We start from the raw sequence: 26,558 nt of genomic DNA on the forward strand, positions 1-26,558 counted from the left end.
TATTTCATGCTTTCCCTCGACACAGCCTGTCATTTTTAACAGGAGGGACTATGATTCAGAAGTTTGATAAACTAAAATTTTAACTATTAACCCTCAGGGTGATTTTTATGATTCCCAATCAATTACATTTATCCTTGTAGAAATACTTACTTTCCCTGAAACCATTTTAGGGTGTTTTTAAACATTTAAATGATACACAAGTAATGTTTTTTCTTTGTTGGAAAACAGTATTAATCTCCAGCATTTTGTCCCATCATTTTTCAGTAGATAGCACAAATTTGATGGCTCTAAATATTTGTTTTAATCATCTCTCTTCCTTTAATCCTTCTTGACTCCTCACTCTCGTCATCTTTGAATGGAAGTTGGCACAGTGTCTACCAATATATTATGTTTAATGTTCCAGTCTTACTCATGGTACTACTTCAGTATCTCTCTCCTGTCTTCCCCACAACAAATGAAACCCTTGTATCCTGGCATCAGAGTGGTCTGTCCTTTTAACTATTCTCAACGTATCCCAATCTCCTCTCAGAGGAAGAAACCAAAAGTTATCAACCTAGGATAGTGTCTTGCACTTGTGTATTGCCAGTACTGTTTAACCTTCTGAACATTAGTACTAGCCAGTAAGTGTGGGTCATAATTTTATAGAATAACAGTAACACTCAATTTTGTGCTGATGATTTTTTTATTTATTTTTTTTATTGTGGTACACTCGGGCATAGCATTGGAAAAAATTTGTTAATTATGGAAACCGAATGTGATCATCATGCACTTGAGATTTGACAGTTGTTTCTGTGACATGAGGTTTTATGTCTAATAGTGACCATGCAAATTCAGGTGGAGGTCACCACTGCAGTCACTTTGTTTTAATCTGTCTGCTGTTTTGATTTTGCCCAAAAAGATTCATCATATTGGAAATATTTAGTTTTTCATCAAAAAATGGTTTAACAGACCATTTAAAATAATTATTGACCTGTTGATTTATTATTGAACTGTTTAATGGTAGTTTGAAATTATGAAGACACACACACTAATACCTGCTAGTTAACTGACTGCCATTTACTTTGTGTAATTTACAATAACTTGTTCAGGAATGGAAGGAACAACTGCAGGCCTTTGAACACATTAGGCATTCCACATAGTCGAGGTTTTAATTTGTATTTATTCCTGAAAAGTTAAGTTCGCTCTTTAAAGTGCTCGTAGTTTGTGTTTATTTTTGGCAGTCAGTGTCACAGGGATTATTAGAAATACTTGTTAAAAGTGCATTTGTTAATGTGAGTTTTTTCAGTTTCACTATATTGCTAAACATTGAGGACTTAAGATTTGCACTTTGATTGTAGTACTGCTGAACCAAGAGTAAAAACAGTTTCCTCCAATTTTTTTGTGGTAAAGGTGGCTTGTCAAGCCGTCGTATTAACAAAAACCTGTCTAATTATGATTTGGATTTTGTGTTAACTGTAGGATACTGAGCCGGCCGGAGTGGCCGAGCGGTTCTAGGCGCTACAGTCTGGAACCGGCCGACCGCTACGGTCGCAGGTTCGAATCCTGCCTCGGGCATGGATGTGTGTGATGTCCTTAGGTTAGTTAGGTTTAATTAGTTCTAAGTTCTAGGCGACTGATGACCTCAGAAGTTAAGTCGCATAGTGCTCAGAGCCATTTTTTTGTAGGATACTGATAGGTAACGGCACATGGCACTGAATGCTCATGCTTAGTAAAACATGCCAACTTCAAAGGGTGAAAAGTAAAGCTGTCAAAAATAGGTTGTGATGATGGACATAGTGTGAAGCGTAATATTGCCATCGGACTGTATTTTGCGGTTGATATTACTAGTTTTGTCAAGTCTCATCTGGTGATTTAGGGTATTATATCAAATTTCTAAAGTTACATGCTTTCTGGTGTTAACAAATTTTGATGTCACTGTGTTAAATATATATGTAGTGTATATTTAAAGGATTATTAAATTTTTAAGTAAAATATTGGAATATTTTTCTTTTATATTGTGTAGGCATAGTGAAATAAACTAAACATTCTGAGAAGTTTGTTTAAAAGTAAGGGGTTGTTAACTTAGATTAGTTTTGATACTTCCATGCTTCATCTGGCATGGTCATATTGAGTGTTGGATACCATCTGGTTTTTATCGTATTCAATTAGCTTTGCATACTAAAATTCAAAATGTGAATTGATTTATTAACTGACCCTTCTTTATTATAGAATTGTATCAGTTTGATATTTTCTAGTAAAATCTTTGAGTGTTAATGGATCTTCGTATGTCTGTTGGGACAGGTTGTAACATCTGTTACTGTTTCACAGGGAGCAGCTGAACACCCAAGTTCAAGATGATCCTGAATGGCAAGCAGAAGAATTTGTGCCAGAGAATCCAACAAAGTAAGTAGTGAAAGAGAACTTGCCGTTTGTGCGACAAATGTTTTTGTACAACTTCCATTTGTGTTAAATATCTGCCACTTTTGTGTTAATTTTGAAGTGGATGATAGGTACTTTTGCCAGTTCTGGATCCACTGGTTTTTACTTTCAAAAAGTTCCAAAAACATCAGATTCTGCAGTGACACATTGTGTACACATATATAGAGGCAGTGTTTATTTCAATAAATGTGTTAACACTATATGCAGTATAGAAATTGGTAACTAATATATTTAATACGAGGAATGTGTAAGAACAAAATCTGTAAAATTCACTTTGCTGATAGGATTATAACTGTTTTTGTGTGGCAGTTGTGTTCCTCAGTAAAAGGACATATCCCCTATGGCAAGTATGGCTTGGTCTACAGGCTGACTCCACAGTGGGTGTTTCATGGGCATATGTGATAAGATCTGCCCAACTTAGAGATGTGGTACTCGGACATAACAGAAAGACATGGTAGATAGAGGGGTTCATAAACTTGAGTTGTGTAGTGTTTAGTCTCAGATGGTAGAGCTCAAAAACTTCACGTCTGTAAAAAAAGTGAATAAGACACTGAGTCAATGTTTGTGCGCAAATGGTGCGAAAATCATAGTAGTGGACTGCTGGCAAGAACTGGCATTCATTTGCTCTATGTACCAATGCCATTATTAAGTACTGGATTTTCAACCCTTTGTACAGCAGAATGCATTGTACTGATGCACACAACCATATGTGGTTTAATACAAATGATCTGCCACTGCACTCTGGAGTATGCTAAATTTAAAATTTTCATTGCTGGCTGCTATGTACTGTCACCAAGAAGTGTTACAGATTATCAACAAAATATGCTTCAGATACTTGGTTCTCAAAGCAGTGATATTACAAAGAAACATTTGTAATGTCAGTTTCTAGCACAAGACTCTATCAGTCCAACGTTTTACTTAGTAATGTGATGGATTTTTATTTTTGTTGTGTACATTGTGTAGTCTCAAAAGAGGATGTTTTAGAGTCAGCAGTACTTGGAAAGTGCCTTTCTTGAATCAACATTGGGTTTTTCCCACTTGATTGATGACCTCCTGATCATTTCTTCTTGTAGTGCTGTGTTTTCTGTTTGTAGTGTTCAGTGCAAAAATAATATTGAGACCATAGAATTTGGAACTTTACACAGAAATGGTAAATCGCTATTAAAATACAGCTTTCAAAGAAAATTAACATCTGTAAAGCTTCTGAGTTTCTCAGTATTAATTTTGGTACTTAATTCGAACATAAGATGTAAAAGACTATCTTCATTTGCGGAACACTAACTGGGAGGTATAAAATGGATTTTGACTTCATAGAGGTCATACACAATTAGTCTTCTTCTTGAAACTTCCTGGCAGATTAAAACTGTGTGCTGGGTAGAGACTTGAACTCGGGACACACTGGTCCCGAGTTCGAGTCTTGGCCCGGCATACAGTTTTAATCTGCCAGGAAGTTTCATATCAGTGCACACTCCGCTGCAGAGTGAAAATCTCATTCTGGAAGTCTTCTTCTTGACATAAAAACTACAGAAAAACAAAACAGCCACAATAGTTTTTCAGCTACTGTGCAGGAAGTCTTGTATCTGAAGTTGCAATATTTACTAAGAAGCTACTAATTGCTCTAAAGTAATTTAAATATAAATCGCACAAAATTCGAATTGCGCCACTCCACGTGGAGCTCACAACCCTTTGGTTAGTTCATGCTTAGCTATCACGGGGCCCCAGCCTTAGCAGCACCTTTCCTCTTTCCATGCTGCATGTCTATCCTCCTCCTGTTCTTTTTCCCCCTCCATTGGGAATATGTCTTGGATATTTTTGGGAATGTGTTCCAGAAGTTTCAATAGCCTGACATCAAAACAGTCCTTCCACTGTTTTTTCCTTTCTTTTGTTCTTTCTTTCATTGTTCTCCATATAATATCCTTACTCTACTTCAGTGTTTGATGTTCCTCTTTGTTTCTTCTTCCACCCTGTGTGCCCCTGAAGGCTGGCCCACGCATCTGATGCGTAACCAGTGACTGGGTAATAAGTGATTTCCAGCCCTGGGTCGAGAGGTAGGGTTCGCACGTACCCCCTGGTACAGGCCAGACCCAGACAAGGAAGATTGCCTGATTTGCTACCTTCCCAAATCGCCAATTAGTCTGTCAGTTGCGTGGGAGGTGTGGTCTGAGGTGTGAATAATCACCTAAGGTGGGTGCAACCCCCGTGAGGGGGGGGGTCCCTCAGTTGGAAGGAGCGTGCCATTGGAGACGATGGCAGTCGTAGGGATTTTCTCGCTATGAGCCAATCACCTTCAGAGACAGCGTCCAACTAAACTTAAACAGAATGAGGCAAAAGATTCAAAGACCCTTCCAGCTGCACTATGGTTCCTCATGATTTCACATTTCCTTTGCTATTGTAAATCCATTAGTTACTGAGAAATACGTTGATGCAATTGCCGACCCTGTGAAATCCTGCTCTCATTTACGCAATGGCACTTTGCTTTTGGAGACTACTTCTGATTCTGAAGCACAACTGCTGCTTGCAGCTCACTCCTCCATGGCTATCCTGTTAGTGTCAAGGCCCATTGGATGCTGACTTCTTCGCGTGGTGGTATTTACGCTACGCTGCTGGATAGTCTGACCGATGGAGAAATCCAAACTTACCTCTCTGATCAGGGTGTCATTTGCATCGGATGATGAAAAAGGTTGATGCAACCTTAGGGCCTGCATGCATACTTTTCCCCTTGCGTATCATAGAGAAGTGCTTCCCTCAAAGATGAAAGCTGGCTATGAAGTATTCAGTCAGGCTGTACATTCCAAACCCGATGAACTGTTATCAGTGTTAACGTTACACCACACTCAAATGTCTTGTCGAAATGCGTTACTTGTTGTAGGGATACTCGTGAGGGCTACTGCTGACCTCTTCTCCCTGCTGTATCAATTGTAATGTCGACCATGCAGCCTCATCCCGAGAATGTCCTGTGAATATCAATGATCTGGCCATTCAAGAGATCAGAGTGAAGGAAAAAGTGCCTTACCCTGTCACTTGCAAGTTGTTGGCTACCTGAAAGTTTTGTTTTTTACCATCTGGCAGTTACAGTACTATTCCTGCCGTGCCTCGCTCCACGAACAACATGGCAACGTAAACTTGTGACGTCAAATTAAACATGACAGTTGTCAAATCGTGCAGTGTCACAGTGGCATCCCTGCTGGCTCCTCCTACTCCTCCTCCTCCTCCATCTGTGCAACAAGCCACCAAATCTTTGCCTCCTGCGGCAAAATCACCTGCTACACGACCGGCAGGACAGAAAGGACACCGGGAATACTCCCATGAAGGCCTTCTGTATCCCTCCAGCTGACAAACACGAGTCTTCGTATTTCAACTGTAAAGGCTGTTAGAAATCGAAGAAAGAAAAATGGTCTTCTCTTTTGCCGACTGGGAAATGCTCTTCCACGGTGTCTTCATGTGATACTCGCACCTGGCCGACGTTTCTTTCGCTGATGTGCACCACCAACCATTTCTGTTGTCCTCGAATCTGCAGGCCAACATAGAGAAACTGCCAAAACTGCTGATGCCTCTGTGGATATCATGGAGCAGGGTCCTCCAGCCTCTGTGCCCTCTGGTAGTGTCTCTTTGAAGGCTGGCACATGGCAGCTGCTGAGGTGACAATCATTCATTTTCTCCCTTCCCTGTCATGACTCCTCCAGTGGAATGTTCATGACATTAGATCCAATGAGGAGGAATTTCTGCTGATCTTGGAATAGCAGTCCCCCTTGTTTTCTGCCTTCAGGGAAAAAATTGTCCTTGAGACTGCTTTGATATCTAATTTCTTCCTGGTCCACTTTGAACACTGCCCCCCCCCACGCCCACCCCCACTTGAGGAGATAGTCAAACCATCTACCTGAATACTTGGCGGCAAGCTGTTGCAGTCTGCATTTCCTTGATTTTTTTATCCTACACTGAAGCTAATCAGAAGTTTGACATCCTGTGTCATCAGTGACATCTAACTTTGCCTTCCCTCCCTCCCTCCCTCCCCTTTTCCCCAGTTCTGTCCCCTTCTCTCCTCCCCTTACCCTTCTGCTCCTGTGAACTGCCCTCTGGGTGTCTCCCCCCTCCCCCGGCCAGAGAAGTGTCACCTTCTTCCAGGCCAGAGGCCTGCTGCCACAACTCAGCCTTGGTACCCCCAGTTGGTGCTCCGAAAGTCCCCCCCCCCCCCCCCCCTCTCTCTCTCTCTCTCTCTCTCTCTCTCTCTCTCTCTCTCTCTCTCTCTCTCTCTCTCTCTCTCTTTTTCTCTCTCTGCCCCCCCTCCCCTCTTCCGTCTTTGAAAGAGGAGAACACAAGTCTCAGGACAAGGAACTGCAGGTGTCCTCCATAGGTGCCCATCTCCTCCACTGCAACCTGAATTTGGTGTCCTCCTTATGGATGTCACTGCGTCCTTATTGGTGACTGATGGTGACCTGACGGTGTGATCGGCTCCAGCTCATTCTCCTCACATGTGGATACCAATTCTGTGCTCACTCAGTGGAACTGTAATAGATACTATAGTCACCTCCTGGAGTTGCAGTCTTGTATTTCCTTTTACTTGGTAGCTTGTGTGCTCCAGGAATGTCAAATCACTGATGCTTACCCATTAGCCCATTTTGGGTTCTGTGCTTGGTCAGAACCAAGTTGGCCCTGTGAGGGCTTTCGGTAGTGTTGGCACATTGGTCAGTACAGACATTATTAGTACATGGAGCCCCCTTCAAACCATGTTTGGTGCAGGTGCTTTCTGGGTCCACTTGGACTCTGCAGTCATGGTATGTAATATCTATCCCCTTCCCAACAGGCCACGTACATGTACTGCCCTAACTACCCTCCTTTAGCAACTTCCCCCTCCCTTCTACTCAGAGACTTTATTGCCCATCACCCTTTGTGGAGCAGTGCTTCTTCTAGTTGGGGAATCCTCATCGACCAATTTCGTGCGGATCATGACCTATGCCTTCTTAATGCTGGTGCCTGTACTCATTTTAAGTGCTGCGTACAGCACTGTGCCATTGGTCTTTTGCTCAATATTCCACCTCTTCTTCCTTCCGTACACTGGTTATCACGTAAGTTCAGTGATAGACCACTTCCAGTTGATTCATTCCCTTCCACCTCCTGATGGCCAGGTTACCCTGCTGGGCGCGCTGTCTAGCTGATTGGCCCCTCTATACCTCGCAGGTTGTGTTCACGCCCTCTTTGTCAATTCCTATTGAAGTTGTTCATGAGCTGTCCACTGAGATAATCAAATCGGCCAACTTTTAAGGTTTCTCTGTAAAATTTACAGAAATTGCAGCATTTTACAGTTTTACGCACAAAAATTTGTAACATCAACAATTCTTTGTTTGGGTTGAAGGCAAGTCTGATTGTCAATAACTCATTCTTTGATAGGATTTGTACTTTCAACCATGTAATCTACATACATACTCTACTAGCCATCAAGCGCTATGTAGTGGAGGGCACAATTCGCGCCAAAGTCATATTTCTCCCGTTTCCCTCGCAGATCACATGAGGGAAAAATGACTGTCTGAACACATCAGTACGAGCTCTAATTTCCCTTATCTTTGAATTGTGATAATTGCGCGATTTGAAAGTTGGTGGTAATAATATATGCTCTACATCCTTGGCGAAGATCGGATTTCGGAATTTAGTGAGCAGCCTCTTCTGTTTATCGCGTCGTCTATCTGCAAGTGTGTCCCACTTCAAACTTTGAGATTTGTAATGCTCTTATGATGGCTAAATGTACCAGTTGCGAATCTTGCTGATCTTCTTTGAACCTTCTCAATATCTTGAATCAGACCCAACTGGTAAGGGTCCCATACAGATGAACTATACTGTAAGACTAGACAAACTAATGTATTGTAAGCAATTTCCTTTCCTGAAGGACTGCATCGTTTCAGGATTCTACCAATAAACCGCAATCTAGAGTTCACCTTGCCTGATACTTGCGTAATCTGATCATTCCATTTGAGATCATTTCGAATAGTCACACCCAAATATTTGACGGATGTTACCACTTCCAAAGACTGGGCACTTACTTTCTACTCGTACATTAATGGGGATTTTTCGCCTTGGTATATGCTGTAGGTTACACTTAACTAGTATTGAGAGATAACTGCCAGTCATTACACCACGCATTTATTTTCTGCAAATCCTCATTGATTTGTTCACAACTTTCGTGTGATACTACACTGATGTGTGTGTCGTCATTGGAATTGAATTTAAACGCTGGATAATAGTTCTGCGATCCTCCCTCAGATGAGTTTAGTTATGTATGGACTCAATGAGTAGCCATCGGGCTATTGCTCGGAGTTTTCCCTGACACACCGAGGTATCTACCATCTATGACCACCTTGCCGACCTTAGTGATACTGCTTGTTCAGTCGATTTCCTTTGGGTTCTTGGCCGTGGGGGATCCTGGGTAATGAGCTTGCTGATAGTCTTGCTATGGAGGGCGGGGCAGGGAGGGTTGGTACGTACCCCCAATACTGTGACCCTCCTAGAGTGGATTTTCAGATTTAAATTTAAATCTTGTTTTGCTCCAATCATGGTCTGACTGTTGGGGCTACATCCCCTGTCGAATGAACTTCATGTTATTGCAATCAAGGAGACTCCAACCACATCCACATCTATCTACATGTACGTGATTACTCTGTTCACAATAAATTGCCTGGTGGAGGGTTCAGTGAACCACCTTTCAGCTGTCCCTCTACTATCCTCCTCTCAAATGGTGTGCGGGAAAATAGAGCCCTTAAATTTTGGTTATTTCTACACCTATGTAGGTGGGTGCCAACAGAATGTTTTCACAATTAGAGGAGAAAACTGGGGATTGAAATCTCATGAAGATCCCGTCACAATGAAAAACGCCTTTGTTTTAATCTAAGATTGTTTGCCAATCTAATTCACATGTCATGTCTGTGGCACTATCTCCCCCATTTTGCGATAATACAAAACAAGCTGCCCTTCTTAGAACTCTATTGATGTCATCCGTCAGTCCCACCTGATACTGATCCTACACTGCACAAAAATACTCACGGATAGCACCTGCTAAGTGTTCTGCCAATGAATCAGTCTTTGGTTTGCTCTACCCACATTATTATCTGTGTGATCGTTCCAGTTTAGGTTATTTGTAATTGCAATCCCCCAAGTATGTAGTTGAATTTACAGCCTTCATATTTGTGCGACTTATTGTGTGATCAAAATTTAGATTATTTCTTTTTAGTACTCGTGTGAATAACTTCACTCTTTCCTTTATTTAGGGTCAGTTGCCACTTCTCACACCTTACAGATATCTAGATCATTTTGCAATTTGTTTTGTCATCTGATGACTTTACAAGAAGGTAAATTGCACAGTCATCTGTAAACAATCTGAAGGCTGCTCGAATTGTCTCCTATGTCTTTAATATAGATTAGGAACAATAGAAGGCCTGTAACACTTCCTTGGGGAACGCAGGATATTACTACTGTTTTACTTGGTGACTTTCTCTCTTATTACAAACTGTGACCTTTGTGCCAGGAAATCTCAAATCCAATTGCACAACTGAGGCGATACTCCATAAGCATGCAATTTGGTAAGAAGACGTTTCTGAGAAACAGTGTCTAAAGCTTTCTGGAAATCTAAAAATATGGAATCAATTTGACATCCCCTGTTGATAGCACTAACTACTTCATGAGTATAAAGAGCTGGTTGTGTTTCACGAGAAAAACATTTTTTGATTCCTTGCTGACTGTAGGTCAAGAAATTGTTTTCTTTGAGGTAATTCATAATGTTCAAACACATGTTCCAAAACCCTATTCTAAATCGATATTAGTGATATGGGCCTGTAATTCAGCGGATAACTCCTGTTTAGTGCATCTTGAGCAGTTTTCCAGTCTTTAGGTACGCAACTTTCTGTGAGTGAGTGGTTGTATAGAGGTGCAAAATATGGAGCTATTGAATCAGCATACACTTGAGAGTAACCTGACAGGTATACAATCCGGACTGGAGGCCTTGCATTTTATTAAGTGATTAAAGCTGCTTTGCTACACTGAGGATATCTACTTCTGTGTTCCTCATTTTGGCAGTTGTTCTTGATTGAAATTCAGGAACATCTCTCGTCGGGTTTTCTGTGAGATTCCGAGACAGTTTCATTGCGGAAATTATTAAAATCATCTCGCATTGAAGCACGCTCTATATTTCGAACTTCTGCAAAGCTTTGCCAATCTTGGGGATTTTGCGTTCTTGTAAATTTGGCAAGCTTTTTTTTGTTGGGTGTGCAACAGTGATCTGACCTGTCTTGTGCACCATGGGGGTCCAGTACAATCACTTACTAATTTAACTAATTTATCATCCCTCAATTGCCATTGTTCTTTTCTTTGCTATCATTCCACATCTTTTCTATGCTTACATGATCAGCTCGGAAGGAGTGGAGACACTCTTAAGAAGGCTTTAAGAGCATTTTTATCAGCTTTCTTAAATAGATGTACTTCGCATTTCTTTTTGATGGTTCTGGGTGTTACGGTATTCAGCCTAGCAGCAACTGCCTTGGGGTTGCTAATGTCTGTATCTGTCATGATACTTTCAATTTGTCCATGATTATTTGCTGCTAAGATGTCAAGTATGCTTTTGGAATCATTTATGCTTAGTGGGCTCATGAACTAATTGTTCAAAATAATTTACTGAGAAAGCATTCAGTACACTTTCCGATGACTTTTGTGCCTGCTGCCGGCTTTAAACGTATAGTTTTTCCGGCATATCGAGGGTAGATTAAGGTCACCACTGACTATAATTGTAGAAGTGAGTGGGGTACCAATTTAAAATGAGACTCAACTTTCCTTTGAACTGTTAAGCAACTGTACCTTCTGAGTCGGGGTCGGTGAAACGATACAGTTAGTAGTTTGGTCCAATGTCGAGTGTAACCTCTATCCATCCTGTTTCGCAGGTACTATCCACTTTAATTTTACAACAAGGTAAACTACTTCTGACAGCAATAAATACTCCACCAGCAACTGCATTTAATCCATCCCTTCCGAACACTGTTAGGTCATTTGGGGAAAAAAATTGGGCTAAACTTATTTTCGGCTTTAGCCTGCTTTCCGTACCTAGAAGTATTTGAACTTCGATGCTTTCTGTTAAGGCTTGGAGGTCTGGTTTTCTTCTGAGCACAGCGACAATTTAGAACTACAGTACAGATTGTTGCTACAACTACCTGATGTGTTTTACCTGCCCCCTCCACTCGGCTCTGCAGCAAAGGACCACAGACAGTTCCACCAATGATGCTGTAGATAGTGAGCTCCACCTTAATCTTGCAAGCAAGACTGGCAGTCTCTACCATTTCTGCCAGCTGCTGTTACTAACGTTTTTTGTGTTGGCAGATTGTTGTGTGGAGAACTACAAACCTGTAAAAGGGGTTGTTGTAGTTATGTTTTAAATTGATTAGCCTTGCTGACACACACTAACACTGTATTCATTTTTTATCACAGAGCATATATAGTGCATGAAGCCTGAACAGGAAAGACAACACATTATTCCTAGCTGCCTATCTTGCCACTGCAATGGTTTTATATATATATATATATATATATATATATATAAAATTTCTTTTCACTGCTTCTCGCTTTACTTAGGCCCATATTTATCAGTACCAACCGAAGGGAAAACCAAGGCTACAGGTCGACAGAGAAATAAGAATTCCCAATCCACTAGGAGATGTGCTAGTGTTTCGCTTTAGTTATTCATAATTAATTAGAGAGAGAGAATTAATTATGAATAACTAAAGCGAAACACTAGCGCGCGTGTGCACACACACACACACACACACACAGGAGAGAGAGAGAATTAATTATGAATAACTAAAGTGAAACACTAGCACATCTCCTAGTGGATTGGGAATTCTTATTTCTCTGTCGACCTGTAGCCTAGTGAATGTCGGTTTCAAGCTGAAAACTTCTGTACGTAGAAATAAGCTTAATACTGGAATTCTATGTTCTGTTCGTTCTTTGCTTATTCAATTTATCCAGAACTACATATGCGTCCATACCTCTTCAACTTTTTTGTCATTGTCTACAGTTTGCAGCTGATTCCCCACCTTGTCAATACTGGTTCAGGTGGCAGAGGACAGTCAGGGTGAGCAGTCTTGAAAGCTCTCACTCGACTTGGGTGCCTTGATGAAAACGTTCGTTGCTGAAGGTATAAGGCTGTTGACCTCTGGCAATGTGGCTCTGGCTTCCTCACACGTGAGGTGAACAATTTTAGGGTAAAACACCAGGGGAGACACTGCGGCCTTCAGCGTATATGCGGCACTATCCATCACAATGGCCAAAACCTTGATCTCCCCACGTTTCTGATCGTCACTTCTCCATAGCACGCCTGAAAGAAAATCTAAGGATTTTACAAATTTTATTATTATTTTATTATTGGCTCGGAACATGATCTGAAAATCTATGCTCTTATATTACCTATAATTTTTATTTTTGCAGAGATGTTCAAGCTTCAGACTCGGAAGGTGATACACCACAGCCAGTAGAAGATGAAGGACCTAGGGTACTCACACTTGATGAATATTATGCCCTCCGTCGTCACCGGCAGAAACCAACTTACAATATACGCAAAGCAGGAGAAGGTGAAGATCCATCTCAGTGGAAGAAAATGTATGCTTTAACAAAGAAGAAAGAAGGAGAAGAGGAGGAAGAAGAAGAGGAGGTGACCACTGTTTTTTTTTTTTTGCATAACTGTTTCTCGCACCATGTTGATTGATGGAAGTGCAGAAATCGACAGATTTGGAGTGGATAACAATGTGTTAAATACCTACACTCAGTTCTCTGTGACCCTGTGGGTGTGGATTTGTGACACACAACCCCCCCCCCCCCCCACTCAATTGTGGCCTGACTCATTAACAGGACTCCGACCCTGTGGCGTTCTTCCCTCCACCTCTCCCAGCAGAAATCGACCCTTGTGCTATCTTCGTATCGGTCATGCTGGATTGAACAATGGTTTTTTACTCTATAATGAGCCACCCCCTTCCAGTCCCCCTCCCCCTCTCCACCCCCACACCCTCCCCAGTGATTCATATTTTGCTGGACTGCCTGCACCATTTGGCTCTTCACACTACGTACACTGTCCACCTTCCTTGTCCCGGGTGTTAACGAACAATTCTCACACGGTTATGTCTGTTCTTGGCTTTCTTTGTGAAGCTGATTGGTCCTTCCAGATTAAAGTACCTGAATTTCCTTCTGTAAATGGAGTCTCTTTTTGTTGGTTTCAGAAGCCTTTGTCATTGCCTACATGCTGGCCTTTCCCCTTTTCATGTGTCTTCTTCCTATTGTGTTGTTGTGATGGTATTTTTGTGGGGATCAAGATGGGTTGGCGGCGGTGCTGTCATCCCGTCATGTGTAGCACTTTGGTATGTACCCTGCTCTCACCCTTGTCCTGCCCCTTCCCTCTTTCTTTACTCTTCCCCTGTCCCAGTGTTCCTTCTGCCTCTGTTTGTTTGCATTCCTTTCCCATCAGTTGGACTGTGCTGATTGTGATGTTCTTCCCTTAGTTTGTGCCACCTTCGACAGTGGTACCAATGACCTCACTGTTTGGTCCCCAATCCTCTCCAACCAACCAACCGGCGAAAGTTAAATATACAATATGAATTTTTCATAAACTTGGACCACTTGCAACAACAAAAAAGTAGTATTTGCAAACAAAAATTACAGTTTTGTTCAACAGCTAATAAGTGAAAATGGCTTCAAAATTTTGCTGAAAAAGACAGTGGCTATGAAATTAAGAAATGACAAAACAGTCACTGTTATATATTCAAAAATATAAACAATAATATTGAACGAAAGTGCTGGCAGGTCGATACACACAAACGTAAACACAAAATTCAAGCTTTAGCAACCAACGGTTGCTTCGTCAGTAAAGAGGGAAGGAGAGGGAAAGATGAAAGGATGTTGGTTTTAAGGGAGAGGGTAAGGAGTCATTCCAATCCCGGGAGCGGAAAAAAGGACAGGTATACGCTCGCTCGCTCGCTCGCGCGCGCACGCACGCACACACACACCCATTCGCACATACAGACACAAGCAGACAAGCATGAAAATGTGTGTGTGTGTGTGTGTGTGTGTGTGTGTGTGTGTGTGTGTTTTAGTGAACAGCTGTAAAAGACACAGGAAAAGCAGAATGTTTGTGCATAGAATACAAATCAAAACTAAAATGAAATAACACGCTCTGTGTACATAGTGTACACGGAGGTGACAAAAAGGCATGGTATACCTTGTAATATTGTCAGACCTACTTTTGCCCAATGCAGTGTAGCAGCTTGTGGCATGTACTGAACAAGTCATTGGAAGTCCCCTACAGAAATATTGAGCCATGCTGTCCCTGTAGCCATCCAAAATTGCGGAAGTGTTGCTGGTGCGAGATTTTGTGCATGAACTGATACAGCGATTATATCCCATATGTGTGTGATAGGACTCATGTCAGGTGATCTGGGTGGCCACATAATTTGCTCAAATTGTCCAGAATGTTGTTCGAACCAATTGCAAGCAGTTGTGGCCCAGTGACATGGTGCATCGTTTATTTTGGGAACATGAAGTCCGTGAATGGTTGCAGGTTATCTCAAAGTAGTTGAACATAAACATTTCCAGTCAGTGATGGGTTCAGTTGGACTAGAGGACCCAGTCCATTCCATGTAAGCACAGCCCTCGCCATTATGGAACCACCACCAGCACGCACAGTGCCTTGTTGACATTGCTCCATGGCTTTGTTTTGTCTGTGCCACACTTTAACCCTACCATCAGCTCTTACCAACTGAAATTGGGCTCATCACACCAGGCCATGGTTTTCTAGTCGAGGGTCCAACCAATATGGTCTGTTCAGCACTGACAATTCTATGCAATTGCCACTGCTCTCGGTCATTAAGTGAACGCAGTTGGCCACTGCGTTGTCCATGGTGAGAGGTAATGCCTGAAATTTGGTATTCTCGGCACACTCTTGCCACTATGGATCTTATAATATTGAATTCCATAACGATTTCCAAATTTGAATGTACTATGCATCTAGCTGTGACTGCCATTCTGCGTTCAAAGTATGTTAATTCCTGTAGTGCGGCTGTAGTCATGACGGAAACCTTTTCACACTAATCACCTGAGTACAAATGACAACTCTGCCAATGCACTACCCTTTTACACCTTGTGTACATGGTACTACCACCATCTGTATATGTGAATATCTCTATCCCTTGTGTTTCCTGACCTCAGCGTATTCAGGACATAGTTTTCTTAAAATTTTAATTGGAAGGGGGAGGTTGATGTTGTTTGAGTTTATGCATCTTAGTCTTAAAATACTTGGCAGAATGTGTTTTGCATTAGCATTTCCTTTACATTATTGTTGACGATAGTGTTCTCATTTAAAATTGATACGGCTGGTTTGTTGAACATGTGGGCCATATTCCACATCCATTGCGACTGCTGCTCTGTCTTCGGTTGAGTAGGTGTATGTTTCTATTGGTTTGTGTCATGGTTGTGCATTTCTCCATTTTTTTGTAAACAGATTAAAGTGCGACCCCTTCTTCCCCCCCATTCCCCCAAATAAAAAAAAAATAAATTCATGTTCACTCATCTGATGTGCTGTCGTCTGTATTCTCTTCATTCTGTTCTGGTTATTACTTAAACTGCCCCCTCACAAAAAAGTTGCACCATTAATAAAAATGTTTGTGTGATTTCTATATCTGAAGTGAACATGGTGGTATGAAATAAATGTAGTGACTTACCTAGTGAACACTTTGCAATTATTTTGAAAAGTTAAAGGTACTGCACTACTGTTTAGTTTCTGTGTGTGCCACAGTGTAAAATTCTGTCTGTATATCTTATATGTACAGTGCTCACATCCCTATCAACGTAATGTTCAGTATACAAGATGTGGTACAAGTTACCTTATGTACTCCTTTGGTGTCATTCCAATTACCTGGGAACATTGTGTTCAGGAATACGATGCATCAGAATACCCGCAGCGTGTTGGACGACAGAAGCACATCTTGGATATAGATATTCACTTTGCTGACTCGAGACGTGGCAGTAGAGCTCGTGGTCGTGGTGGTATGCGAGGTGGCCGTGGCATGCGAGGTACAGGACCTGTAGGCCCTGCCCGTAATGGAGGTGTTGGAAGAGCAGGACCATTGGGTGACCGTAATCAGGTATGTTTGATAAATATGGCAAACTTTTAATTTCTCACGTAGTATTTTAAATTGTAAAATATCTTATTCAACATATTGTACACTCTAATTTGATTATATCGGCTGTGAGTGACACATCAACTGCAAGGGACTGGTGAGAGTGAGAGAGAGAGAGAGAGAGAGAGTGTGAGAGAGAGAGAGAGTGTGAGAGAGAGAGAGAGAGAGTGTGAGAGAGAGAGAGAGAGAGTGTGAGAGAGAGAGAGAGTGTGAGAGAGAGAGAGAGTGTGAGAGAGAGAGAGAGTGTGAGAGAGAGAGAGAGAGAGTGTGAGAGAGAGAGAGAGTGTGAGAGAGAGAGAGAGAGAGTGTGAGAGAGAGAGAGAGAGAGTGTGAGAGAGAGAGAGAGTGTGAGAGAGAGAGAGAGTGTGAGAGAGAGAGAGAGTGTGAGAGAGAGAGAGAGAGAGTGTGTGAGAGAGAGAGAGAGAGAGTGTGAGAGAGAGAGAGAGAGTGTGAGAGAGAGAGAGAGAGTGTGAGAGAGAGAGAGAGAGTGTGAGAGAGAGAGAGAGAGTGTGAGAGAGAGAGAGAGAGTGTGAGAGAGAGAGAGAGTGTGAGAGAGAGAGAGTGTGAGAGAGAGAGAGAGTGTGTGAGAGAGAGAGAGAGTGTGTGAGAGAGAGAGAGAGTGTGTGAGAGAGAGAGAGAGAGAGAGAGAGAGAGAGAGTGTGAGAGAGAGAGTGTGAGAGAGAGAGTGTGAGAGTGTGAGAGTGTGAGAGTGTGAGAGTGTGAGAGTGTGAGAGTGTGAGAGTGTGAGAGTGTGAGAGTGTGAGAGTGTGAGAGTGTGAGAGTGTGAGAGTGTGAGAGTGTGAGAGTGTGAGAGTGTGAGAGTGTGAGAGTGTGAGAGTGTGAGAGTGTGAGAGTGTGAGAGTGTGAGAGTGTGAGAGTGTGAGAGTGTGAGAGTGTGAGAGTGTGAGAGTGTGAGAGTGTGAGAGTGTGAGAGTGTGAGAGTGTGAGAGTGTGAGAGTGTGAGAGTGTGAGAGTGTGAGAGTGTGAGAGTGTGAGAGTGTGAGAGTGTGAGAGTGTGAGAGTGTGAGAGTGTGAGAGTGTGAGAGTGTGAGAGTGTGAGAGTGTGAGAGTGTGAGAGTGTGAGAGTGTGAGAGTGTGAGAGTGTGAGAGTGTGAGAGTGTGAGAGTGTGAGAGTGTGAGAGTGTGAGAGTGTGAGAGTGTGAGAGTGTGAGAGTGTGAGAGTGTGAGAGTGTGAGAGTGTGAGAGTGTGAGAGTGTGAGAGTGTGAGAGTGTGAGAGTGTGAGAGTGTGAGAGTGTGAGAGTGTGAGAGTGTGAGAGTGTGAGAGTGTGAGAGTGTGAGAGTGTGAGAGTGTGAGAGTGTGAGAGTGTGAGAGTGTGAGAGTGTGAGAGTGTGAGAGTGTGAGAGTGTGAGAGTGTGAGAGAGAGAGAGTGTGTGAGAGAGTGTGTGAGTGAGAGTGTGTGAGTGAGTGAGAGTGTGTATTCTGTTATTCTATGTTCCAGTGGCTTTTGAACAGTCAAATTGTCATGAAAATGTCAATGTTGCTGTATCTAAAAAAAATTCAACTGAATTAACTTCCTAGATTTATGTTGCAGTTTGTCATTATTCACCTGTTATGTAACTGAATAAATTTTATGTAATTATGCCACGTGTTGTATTTTGTATCCATATTTTTTTCCCCCCTGAAACCATGATAAACAGTTTCCATTATGTTTGTTTAAGGGACTCGTTTAGTTCTATATAACTAGTGTTGGCCTAAATGAAATATTGTTGGAGTGGTGGGAATCTTGGAATACAAAATTCATTTTGTAAAAAATAATGCAGTACTACACCAATAAAACACAGAGCAGTGACCAATCTTTATACAGGAATGTGAAAATACTTTTGGCTTTCATTAACGTATAGCAGTCACCAACCAAAAGATGGTTTCAGCATGACAAGCCTTAGGTTGAAACTACATAGGCAGTAGAGTAGGTTGTTCTAGCTTGTGTGCTCACTTGGTGGGGAGCCAGGCAGGCAAGGTCTCAGGTGAGCAGCGGTGGGCAAGTAGTGGACACATGGACAAAATTAAAATTGCCCAATCAACATTTTGATCCACTCCCTAGTTGTGAACCAGTAGTCTGAAGGCTTCGGCTGGTAGTAATTTGTTTTTGATTGCAGCCAATATTAGGTAGCTGACAGTACTGCAGTGTAGCCATTGTTGTCTGCAGTGTTACTGTTTCGTACTTTCACAGTTATGAACGAAAGGGGCTTGCACTTGAATAACTGACAGAAGTTTACTTCCAGGAAAAAGGACCACAGAAAGTACCAAAATTAGCGGAATTTAAAAGTGGCTGCATGCACTACAACATCCCCATGTAACACAGTCAGCTCTGTTAAAAATAAAGTTTAGCACTCATTTGTTTCGTTTTTATTACTTAGTAGTCCCTTAAATTGGCTCACATGCAAGAGCTTTACAGTTTTGTTTATAGTGTGTGTTACTTATTGTTTGTTGTTGTTTTGGTGTGAATATTTAGTTTACAGCAAAGTAATTGCTTACATGGAAAGAATTAAGTAGTTTGGTATTAACCAATGTAATTTTTATGCAAACTGGTCCACCAAATAGATTAACTTTGCTAATATTGAAATACAACGTGATACTGCACTTGAATCATCAACTACTCAGTGCTTTGAAGCTAGAACTGAAATATTTGGACAATGGGCTTGACAGCATTAATGCTGATAACTATTCATTCAGGTTGTGTTATTTATGAACTCTGCTCTATCTGAAATAATAAATAAAGCTTTGCAGGGTAAGGAATGTGGCAATAGTGGTGTGAAGGTAGTTGGAAGATATGTGCTAGAAAATTTTGTGCATAAAAATTAAGAACTGCTTGTAATTTTTTGGATTCAATGGAATGTGGTTACACTTGCAGTGTAACTAAACAAGTGTGTATAACAATAATATTAAACTTGCTTATGCTATGAGGTATACAGTAAAAAAGTGTACAGAAGTGCACAAATTTTCTGTGTTCTTATGGACTTACCTCCCCTACAAGGTTTGACATGCAATAAAATTATTCTACATACTTTAGAAGAAATAACAAATGATAGTACGAAAAACGCTGTTCCGGAAAGTGTAGACATGAATGACGGCAATACATGATCTATGTATGCAGCCCTGGATGCATCCTGGCAATGAAGAGGCCATAGTTTCCTAAATGGTGTAGTGACAGTGACCTCCTTGGACAATGGTAAAGTCATTGATGTGGAATGTATTACCAAGTACTGTCATGGCTGAACTAGTGGAACTGAAAATTGTGAAAAGTTTGATTAATTTTAGTGATTACAGTGGAAGGATGGAATCTGAAGGTGTGAAGATATTTCACAGGTCAGTGGAGAAATATGGTGTGACACATACATCTTACCTAAGAGATGGAGACTAAAAGGGTACCAGAAAATTTCTGAATGCAAACCTTATGCTGACAGAATATGTTGGACATGTCTAGAAAATGTTAGGTACAAGATTGAGGAACTGGAAGAGGAATTTGAAGAGAAAGAAATTAGTTGATTATTGGTGGATTAGTGGACGTGGTTGGCTTACAGACAGGTTGCCGTATTATTAGGGACAAGCCGTAAAACAATAAAAATGATCTTCAGGGAGTGAAAAAGGCAGCATGGATAAGCTTCTTTCATGAATCCTCTACAGATGAAAACCCATGTCATGCACTCTGCCCACCTGGCAGTGATTTGTGTTGTGGCTACCAAAGGGCTGTTGCTCAACGTGATAGCTACAACATAAACATTCTTTGCCATTTGCTATAATGGAAGTTACAAAGCTTATATGTAGGTATCTTAGTGACACAAGAATATTAGAAAAAAGTTTACATGGTAGGACTGAAAATCCAAATGAAAAAGTTCCAACAATTGTATATGTGAACAGATACAAAAAAAAAAACTGTTCTGACAGGACTAAATACTTTGAAAATAGGTGTGCTAGATGCTGATCTATGTTTCAGTGATGCTGCAGTGTCAAGGCTTAATGCTATGGCAGTGACAGGAGTGTCTGGACTAAATATACATAGAGCGCTAACAGCCATTGGCTATAGGGATATTACAAAAACCATAGCAACTGTAATAGTGTGTGGTGGGGTTTGCATTTATGTCCTGATACCAGTATGTAGTGAAACTGTGCCCCTTCAAACTCCTGTTGAAGCTGTGGCTGTCAGGATAAGGATGATGCAGAAAATAAGTCTACAATGTCTATCTTCCTCCAGATGGTACAGTACCCCTGAATGTATTGGCTGCACAGATTTATCAACTCCCTAAACCTTTATTACTTTTGGGAGATAGTAATACCCATAACACCTTGTGGGGTGGCACTGTGCTTACTGGCCGATGTAGAGATGTCGAAACTTCACCATCTCAACTCGACCTCGACTTCTGCCTCTTAAATACTGGTACCCCCACACATTTCAGTGTGGCTCATGGTACTTACTCAGCCATTGACTTATCCCTCTACAGCCCAGGACGTCTCCCATCTGTCCACTGGAGAGCCCACGATGACTTGTGTGGTAGTGACCACTTTCCCATCTTCCTGTCACCCCTCCAGCGCCATTCTCCGGACGTCTACCCATATGAGCAGACAAGGCAGACTAGGAAGCTTTCACCTCTGCTGTCACCGTTGAATCTCCCCTACATAGTACCATCGATGTGGTGGTTGAGCGGGTCAATAGAATGATCGTTTCTGCAGTGGAAAATGCAATCCCTTGTTCTTTAGGGTGCCCTGAGAGAAAGTGAGTACCTTGGTGTTCGCCGGAAATCACTGAGGCAATTAAAGAGCCTCAGTGAGTTCTACAGCTACATAAGCAGCACCCTTCCCTAGAGCACCTAATAGCTTTTAAATTGCTCCTTGCGCGCAGCTTATAAAAAGATGGACGCAGGATTGTTAGGAGAGGTACGTCTAGACCATTGGGTGCCATACATCATCTTCCAAAGTCTGGATGAAGGTCAGAAGACGTATTTTTGGGTACCAGATCCTGACTGGCGTCACTGGCATCACTGGCATTAACGTCAGTAGCATGTTATCTACCAATGCAAACGCAACTGTCGAGCACTACGTATTTTTGGGTACCAGATCCTGACAGGCGTCACTGGCATTAACGTAAGTGGCATGTTATCTACCGATGCAAAAGCAACTGTCGAGCACTACGCTTGAGCCTCTGCGACACAGAACTGACCCCCACCTTTTGCACCCTCAAATGACAGATGGAAAGGAAAGTCCTCTACAGAGTGGTGCTCTTCGGTGCCTTTGCACATTGCCCTGACACAGCTCCTGGGCCAGATCAGATCCATAGTCAGATGATCAAACATCTCCCGTCCGACTATAAGTGACATCTCCTCATCTTCAACTGGATCTGGTGCAATGGCGTCTTTCCATTACAATGGCGGTAGAGCACCATTCCAGTGCTCAAACCTGGCAAATACCTGCTTGGTATGGATAGCTATCAGCCCATCAGCCTCACCAACATTCTTTGTAAGATGGTAGAATGTATGGCAAGTTCGCGTTTGTTTTGGCTCCTGGAGTCACGTGGCCTACTGGCTCCATGCCAGGGCAGTTTCTGCCAGGGTCGCGCTACCACTGATAATCGGGTCCCTCAAGCCATATGAACAGCATTTTCCAGACGCCAACACCTGGTTGCCGTCTTTTTTGACTTGCATAAAGTTTGTCATGACATGGCGACATCATATCCTTGCCGCATTGTATGAGTGGGGTCTCCTGTTGCTCCATACATTGTGTCCAAATTGGTGCCTCCCATAGTCAGTCCCCACCCCCCACCCCCTCCAGAATGGAGTCCTGCAGGGCTCTGTATTGAGTGTCTATTTTTAGTGGCCATTAATGGTCTAGCAGCAGCTGTAGGGCCATCGGTCTCACCTTCTGTGTATGCATACGACTCGCTGATGTTTCTGAGCAGCACCTACAGAGTCATTCACAAAGCGGAGCATTGGGCTCTAGCCCACAGTTCCAGTTTTCAGCCGCGAAGTCGTGTCTTGTGCACTTATGTCGGCATTGTACCGTTCATCCAGAGCCAGAACTTTACCTTCATGACAATCCACTGATGATAGTGGAATATCAATTCTTAAGACTGGTTTTCGATGCTCGATCGACTTGGCTCCCTCATCCCAGTCAGGTTAAGCGGAAGTGCTGGCAGCACCTCGATGCCCACCGCTGCCTGAGCAACACCAACTGGGGTGCAGATTGCTCTACACTGCTGCAACTCTACAGAGCACTTGTTCAATCCTGCCTCTACTATGGGAATCTGGTTTATGGTTCGGCAGTGCCCTCAGCATTGTGTTTACTCAACCAAGTGCACCACTGTGGAATTCGTCTAGCGTCGGGAGCTTTTGGGAAGAATCTGGTGAGCAGCGCACTGGTGGAGGCTTTGCAGATCACACATGCACAACTGCTCACCAGTTACGTTGCACACATTTGTAGCTCTCCCCCCAGGGGGTCCACAACTCTTTTGTGGACACGTGCGTAGCGAGCACGGGACCCCGAGCTAATGTGGCCCTCCTTCCTTTCCGGTCTGCATACCTTCCCTTTCCGCATCCTTCCCCCGTCCCCCATCTTCGCCCCCCCCCCCCCCTCACCTCTGGCTCTTTCCTTCCCTTTCTCCCCCTCTGGGAGTATGGTTTGTGCCTACGTCCGGAGACGGACGCTCGAAACTGTTCCAAATTCCTTGCTTTCTACACTCGCAAGTCCTCGTCCTTCCTCTGTCCTTTTTTCCTTCCCTCTTCTCCTTGCCCTTTTCTCCGCTGCGGCGTTTGAGACCCCCCTCTTCTTTCCTTTCCCTTTCTCTTTTTTCCTCCCTGTGCGTGTCTGAAGGCCGACCCACGCAGTTCCATGCGTAGCCGGTGATGGGGTAACGCGTAATTCCCCGCCCCGGGTAGACAGGTAGGACACGTACGTACCCCCTGGTAACGGCCAGGCCCAGGGAGGGGTGATTACCCGAGCTGATACCTTCCGAAAGTGCCGATTGGTCCCTCCGTCCGTTTGTCGGGAGGTGTGACCTGAGGTGTGAACAAGCACCTAAGGCGGGTGTGCCCTCAGTGAGGGCCCCCACAAGGGAGGAGCGCGCCATCGGAGACGCCGGTAATCATGGGGGATTCTTCCGCAATGGTTTCCTCACCTTCCACTATGTCTGCTCACAAACGTAAGTTCACTGAGTCTCAGCCACAGACGGTTCTTCCATCGTTGCCACAGTTCCTTGTTGTTTCTCGGTCTGATGAAGGTCACGACTTCTCCACGGTCAACCCTTTCATTATTCAGAAAGGTGTCGACGCAATTGCAGGTCCTGTAAAGTCTTGTTCCAGATTACGGAATGGCACCCTGTTGTTAGAAACACACAGTGCCCTCCAGGCACAAAAATTGCTGCGTACTTCTCTGCTCCACACCTTCCCTGTCCGGGTGGAACCGCACTGTACCTTAAATTCCTCGCGTGGAGTCGTTTATACACGCTCCCTCGATGGATTGTCTGACGAAGAAATTCAGCACTACCTGTCTGACCAGGGCGTAACGGCTGTTCATAGAGTTATGAAAAGGGTTGACACGAACATCATTCCAACCCGCACTGTCTTCTTGACATTTGACAAAGTTCAACTCCCATCGAAAATCAAAGCAGGCTATGAGATAATTTCCGTTCGCCCTTACGTCCCAAACCCTACGCGTTGCTATCGATGTCAGCTGTTCAATCACACCAGCCAGTCAGTCGTCCGCCGCTCGTGGTCTCGCGGTAGCGTTCTCGCTTCCCGAGCACGGGGTCCCGGGTTCGATTCCCGGCGGGGTCAGGGATTTTCACCTGCCTCGAGATGACTGGGTGTTTGTGTTGTCCTCATCATTTCATCATCATCCAGGAAAGTGGCGAAATTGGACTGAGCAAAGATTGGGTAATTGTACGGGCGCTGATAACCACGCAGTTGAGCGCCCCACAAACCAAACAACATCATCACACCAGCCAGTCCTGTTCCAATCCGGCCAAATGTGTTACGTGTGGCAAGGATGCCCATGAGGGTGCTTGTCCACCTCCATCCCCTCGCTGGGTGACCACCCTGCTTCCTCTCGAGATTGCCCCGTTTTTAAGGATGAAAAGCTCATCCAGGAAATAAGAGTGAAGGAAAAGGTGTCTACCTTTGCTGCTCGAAAATTATTCGCCAGTCGACAGCCCACCGTGCCTCAGACAGGAAAATACAGCACTGTCCTTGCTTCTCCTCGGCCAACAAAGGAGGCGGCCACGCAGACTTGCGACCTCACCTTTAGTACCACAGTTGTCAGATCGGCCAGCGCAAAGATGGCCCGTTCAACCTCGCCACTTTCGCCTGCCCACTCTATGGCTCACCCTTCGTCGGGTTCTGCTAAATCTCGAGCCCAAAAGTCAGACGCCAAGTCTTCGAAAAAAGAGCATACTCGTGAAGAGTTTTTACGTACCGCAACTTCACAACCATCGGTTCCTCCTTCATCTAAACATCATACTTCCAAGAAGGCTACAAAGAAACCCAGTTGCTCTCCTTCTCCGCCAAGGCGTGTCCCATCTACAGCACCACCTGGCGGAAATCGCCCTCGGCCGTCTTCTGTGTCGCCGAGGCGCACTGCTGGTGGCCGGTCAACCGGCCGATCGCTGGTGGCAGGGGCTGCTCCTGACCAACCTATGGATCAGGATCTTCTGCCTTCGGCTGAATGCCATTCCATGCTGTCGGTCGCAAGCTCTGAGCAGTTGTTGAGTTGACAGCACCCTTGGTCACATTCCTCCATTTTCTGTTCACCCTGTGTCCATTATCCACTGGAATATACGCGGCATTCGAGCCAATCTGGATGAATTGTCGGTCCTCTTACGATCCTACTCGCCGGTCATCTTCTGTCTTCAGGAAACAAAGCTGCGTCCCCATGACCGCTTTGTTCTCCCTCATTTTCAGTCCGTCCGATATGACCTCCCCTCTGTTGAAGGCACTCTAGCCCATGGAGGACTCATGATTCTTCTCCATGATATTCTCCATTATCACCCAATCCCCTTAAACACTTCCTTCCAAGCTGTCGCCGTCCGTCTTTCCCTTTCTGGGTACACGTTCTCTCTTTGTACTGTATACATTCCATCATCCACACCAATGGCACGAGCTGATCTCCTTCATCTTCTTGGTCAGCTTCCACCCCCTATTTGCTGGTTGGGGACTTCAATGCCCACCACCCGCTTTGGGGATCTCCACATCCTTGTCCATGTGGCTCTCTATTGCTAGACGTCTTCCACCAAGCGGATCTAGTTTGCCTCAACACTGGGATCCCCACATTTATGTCTGCCTCCACGACAGATTTATCTCATTTGGACCTTGCGGTCGGTACTGTTCCGCTAGCTCGGCGCTTCGAATGGTTCGCCCTTGATGATACACACTCGAGTGACCACTTTCCATGTGTCCTTAGACTGCAGCCTCCACTGCCATATATGCGCTCGCGATGCTGGAAATTTGCCCAAGCCGATTGGACACTTTTTTCGTCTCTAGCGACATTCGCTGACCGTCGCTTTCCCAGCGTCGACGATGAGGTCACACATATTACCGACGTTATTCTTACAGCTGCGGAACGTTCAATACCATGCACCTCCGAATTGCCCTGGCGCCCCCCAGTTCCTTGGTGGAACGAGGCGTGCCATGACGCAATACGTGAGTGGCGATGTGCTCTTCGCATTTTCCGTCACCATCCTACTTTGGCCAACTGTATCCGCTATAAGCAGCTCCGTGCGCGATGCCGTCGCGTCATCCGCGATAGCAAGAAGGCAAGCTGGAAATTCTTTATTAGCTCATTTAACACCTTCACTCCCTCCTCGGAAGTTTGGAGTCGGCTTCGACGGTTCTCAGGCGTGCCTAGTTTCTCCCCGGTCTCTGGGCTCACTGTCGCGCATGATACCTTAGTGGACCCCGTCGCAATTTCTACCTCGTTGGGTCAGCACTTTGCTGAGATTTCGAGC

The 26,558-nt window shown here is 43.8% G+C and overlaps 1 protein-coding gene across 1 annotated transcript in view; it reads left to right on the top strand.

Moving 5' to 3' along the window:
* The window catches only part of LOC126184662 (plasminogen activator inhibitor 1 RNA-binding protein-like), an 83,789-nt gene that overhangs the window by 37,206 nt on the left and 20,025 nt on the right, over positions 1 to 26,558 (top strand). The window contains exons 5-7 of the mRNA XM_049927144.1: positions 2,308 to 2,382; positions 12,871 to 13,093; positions 16,362 to 16,571. Coding sequence (XP_049783101.1) covers positions 2,308 to 2,382; positions 12,871 to 13,093; positions 16,362 to 16,571 — 508 coding nt within the window. The remainder of the gene's footprint in view (positions 1 to 2,307; positions 2,383 to 12,870; positions 13,094 to 16,361; positions 16,572 to 26,558) is intronic.

The sequence above is a fragment of the Schistocerca cancellata genome, chromosome 4 (assembly GCF_023864275.1).
Source record: "Schistocerca cancellata isolate TAMUIC-IGC-003103 chromosome 4, iqSchCanc2.1, whole genome shotgun sequence".
NCBI lineage: Eukaryota > Metazoa > Arthropoda > Insecta > Orthoptera > Acrididae > Schistocerca > Schistocerca cancellata.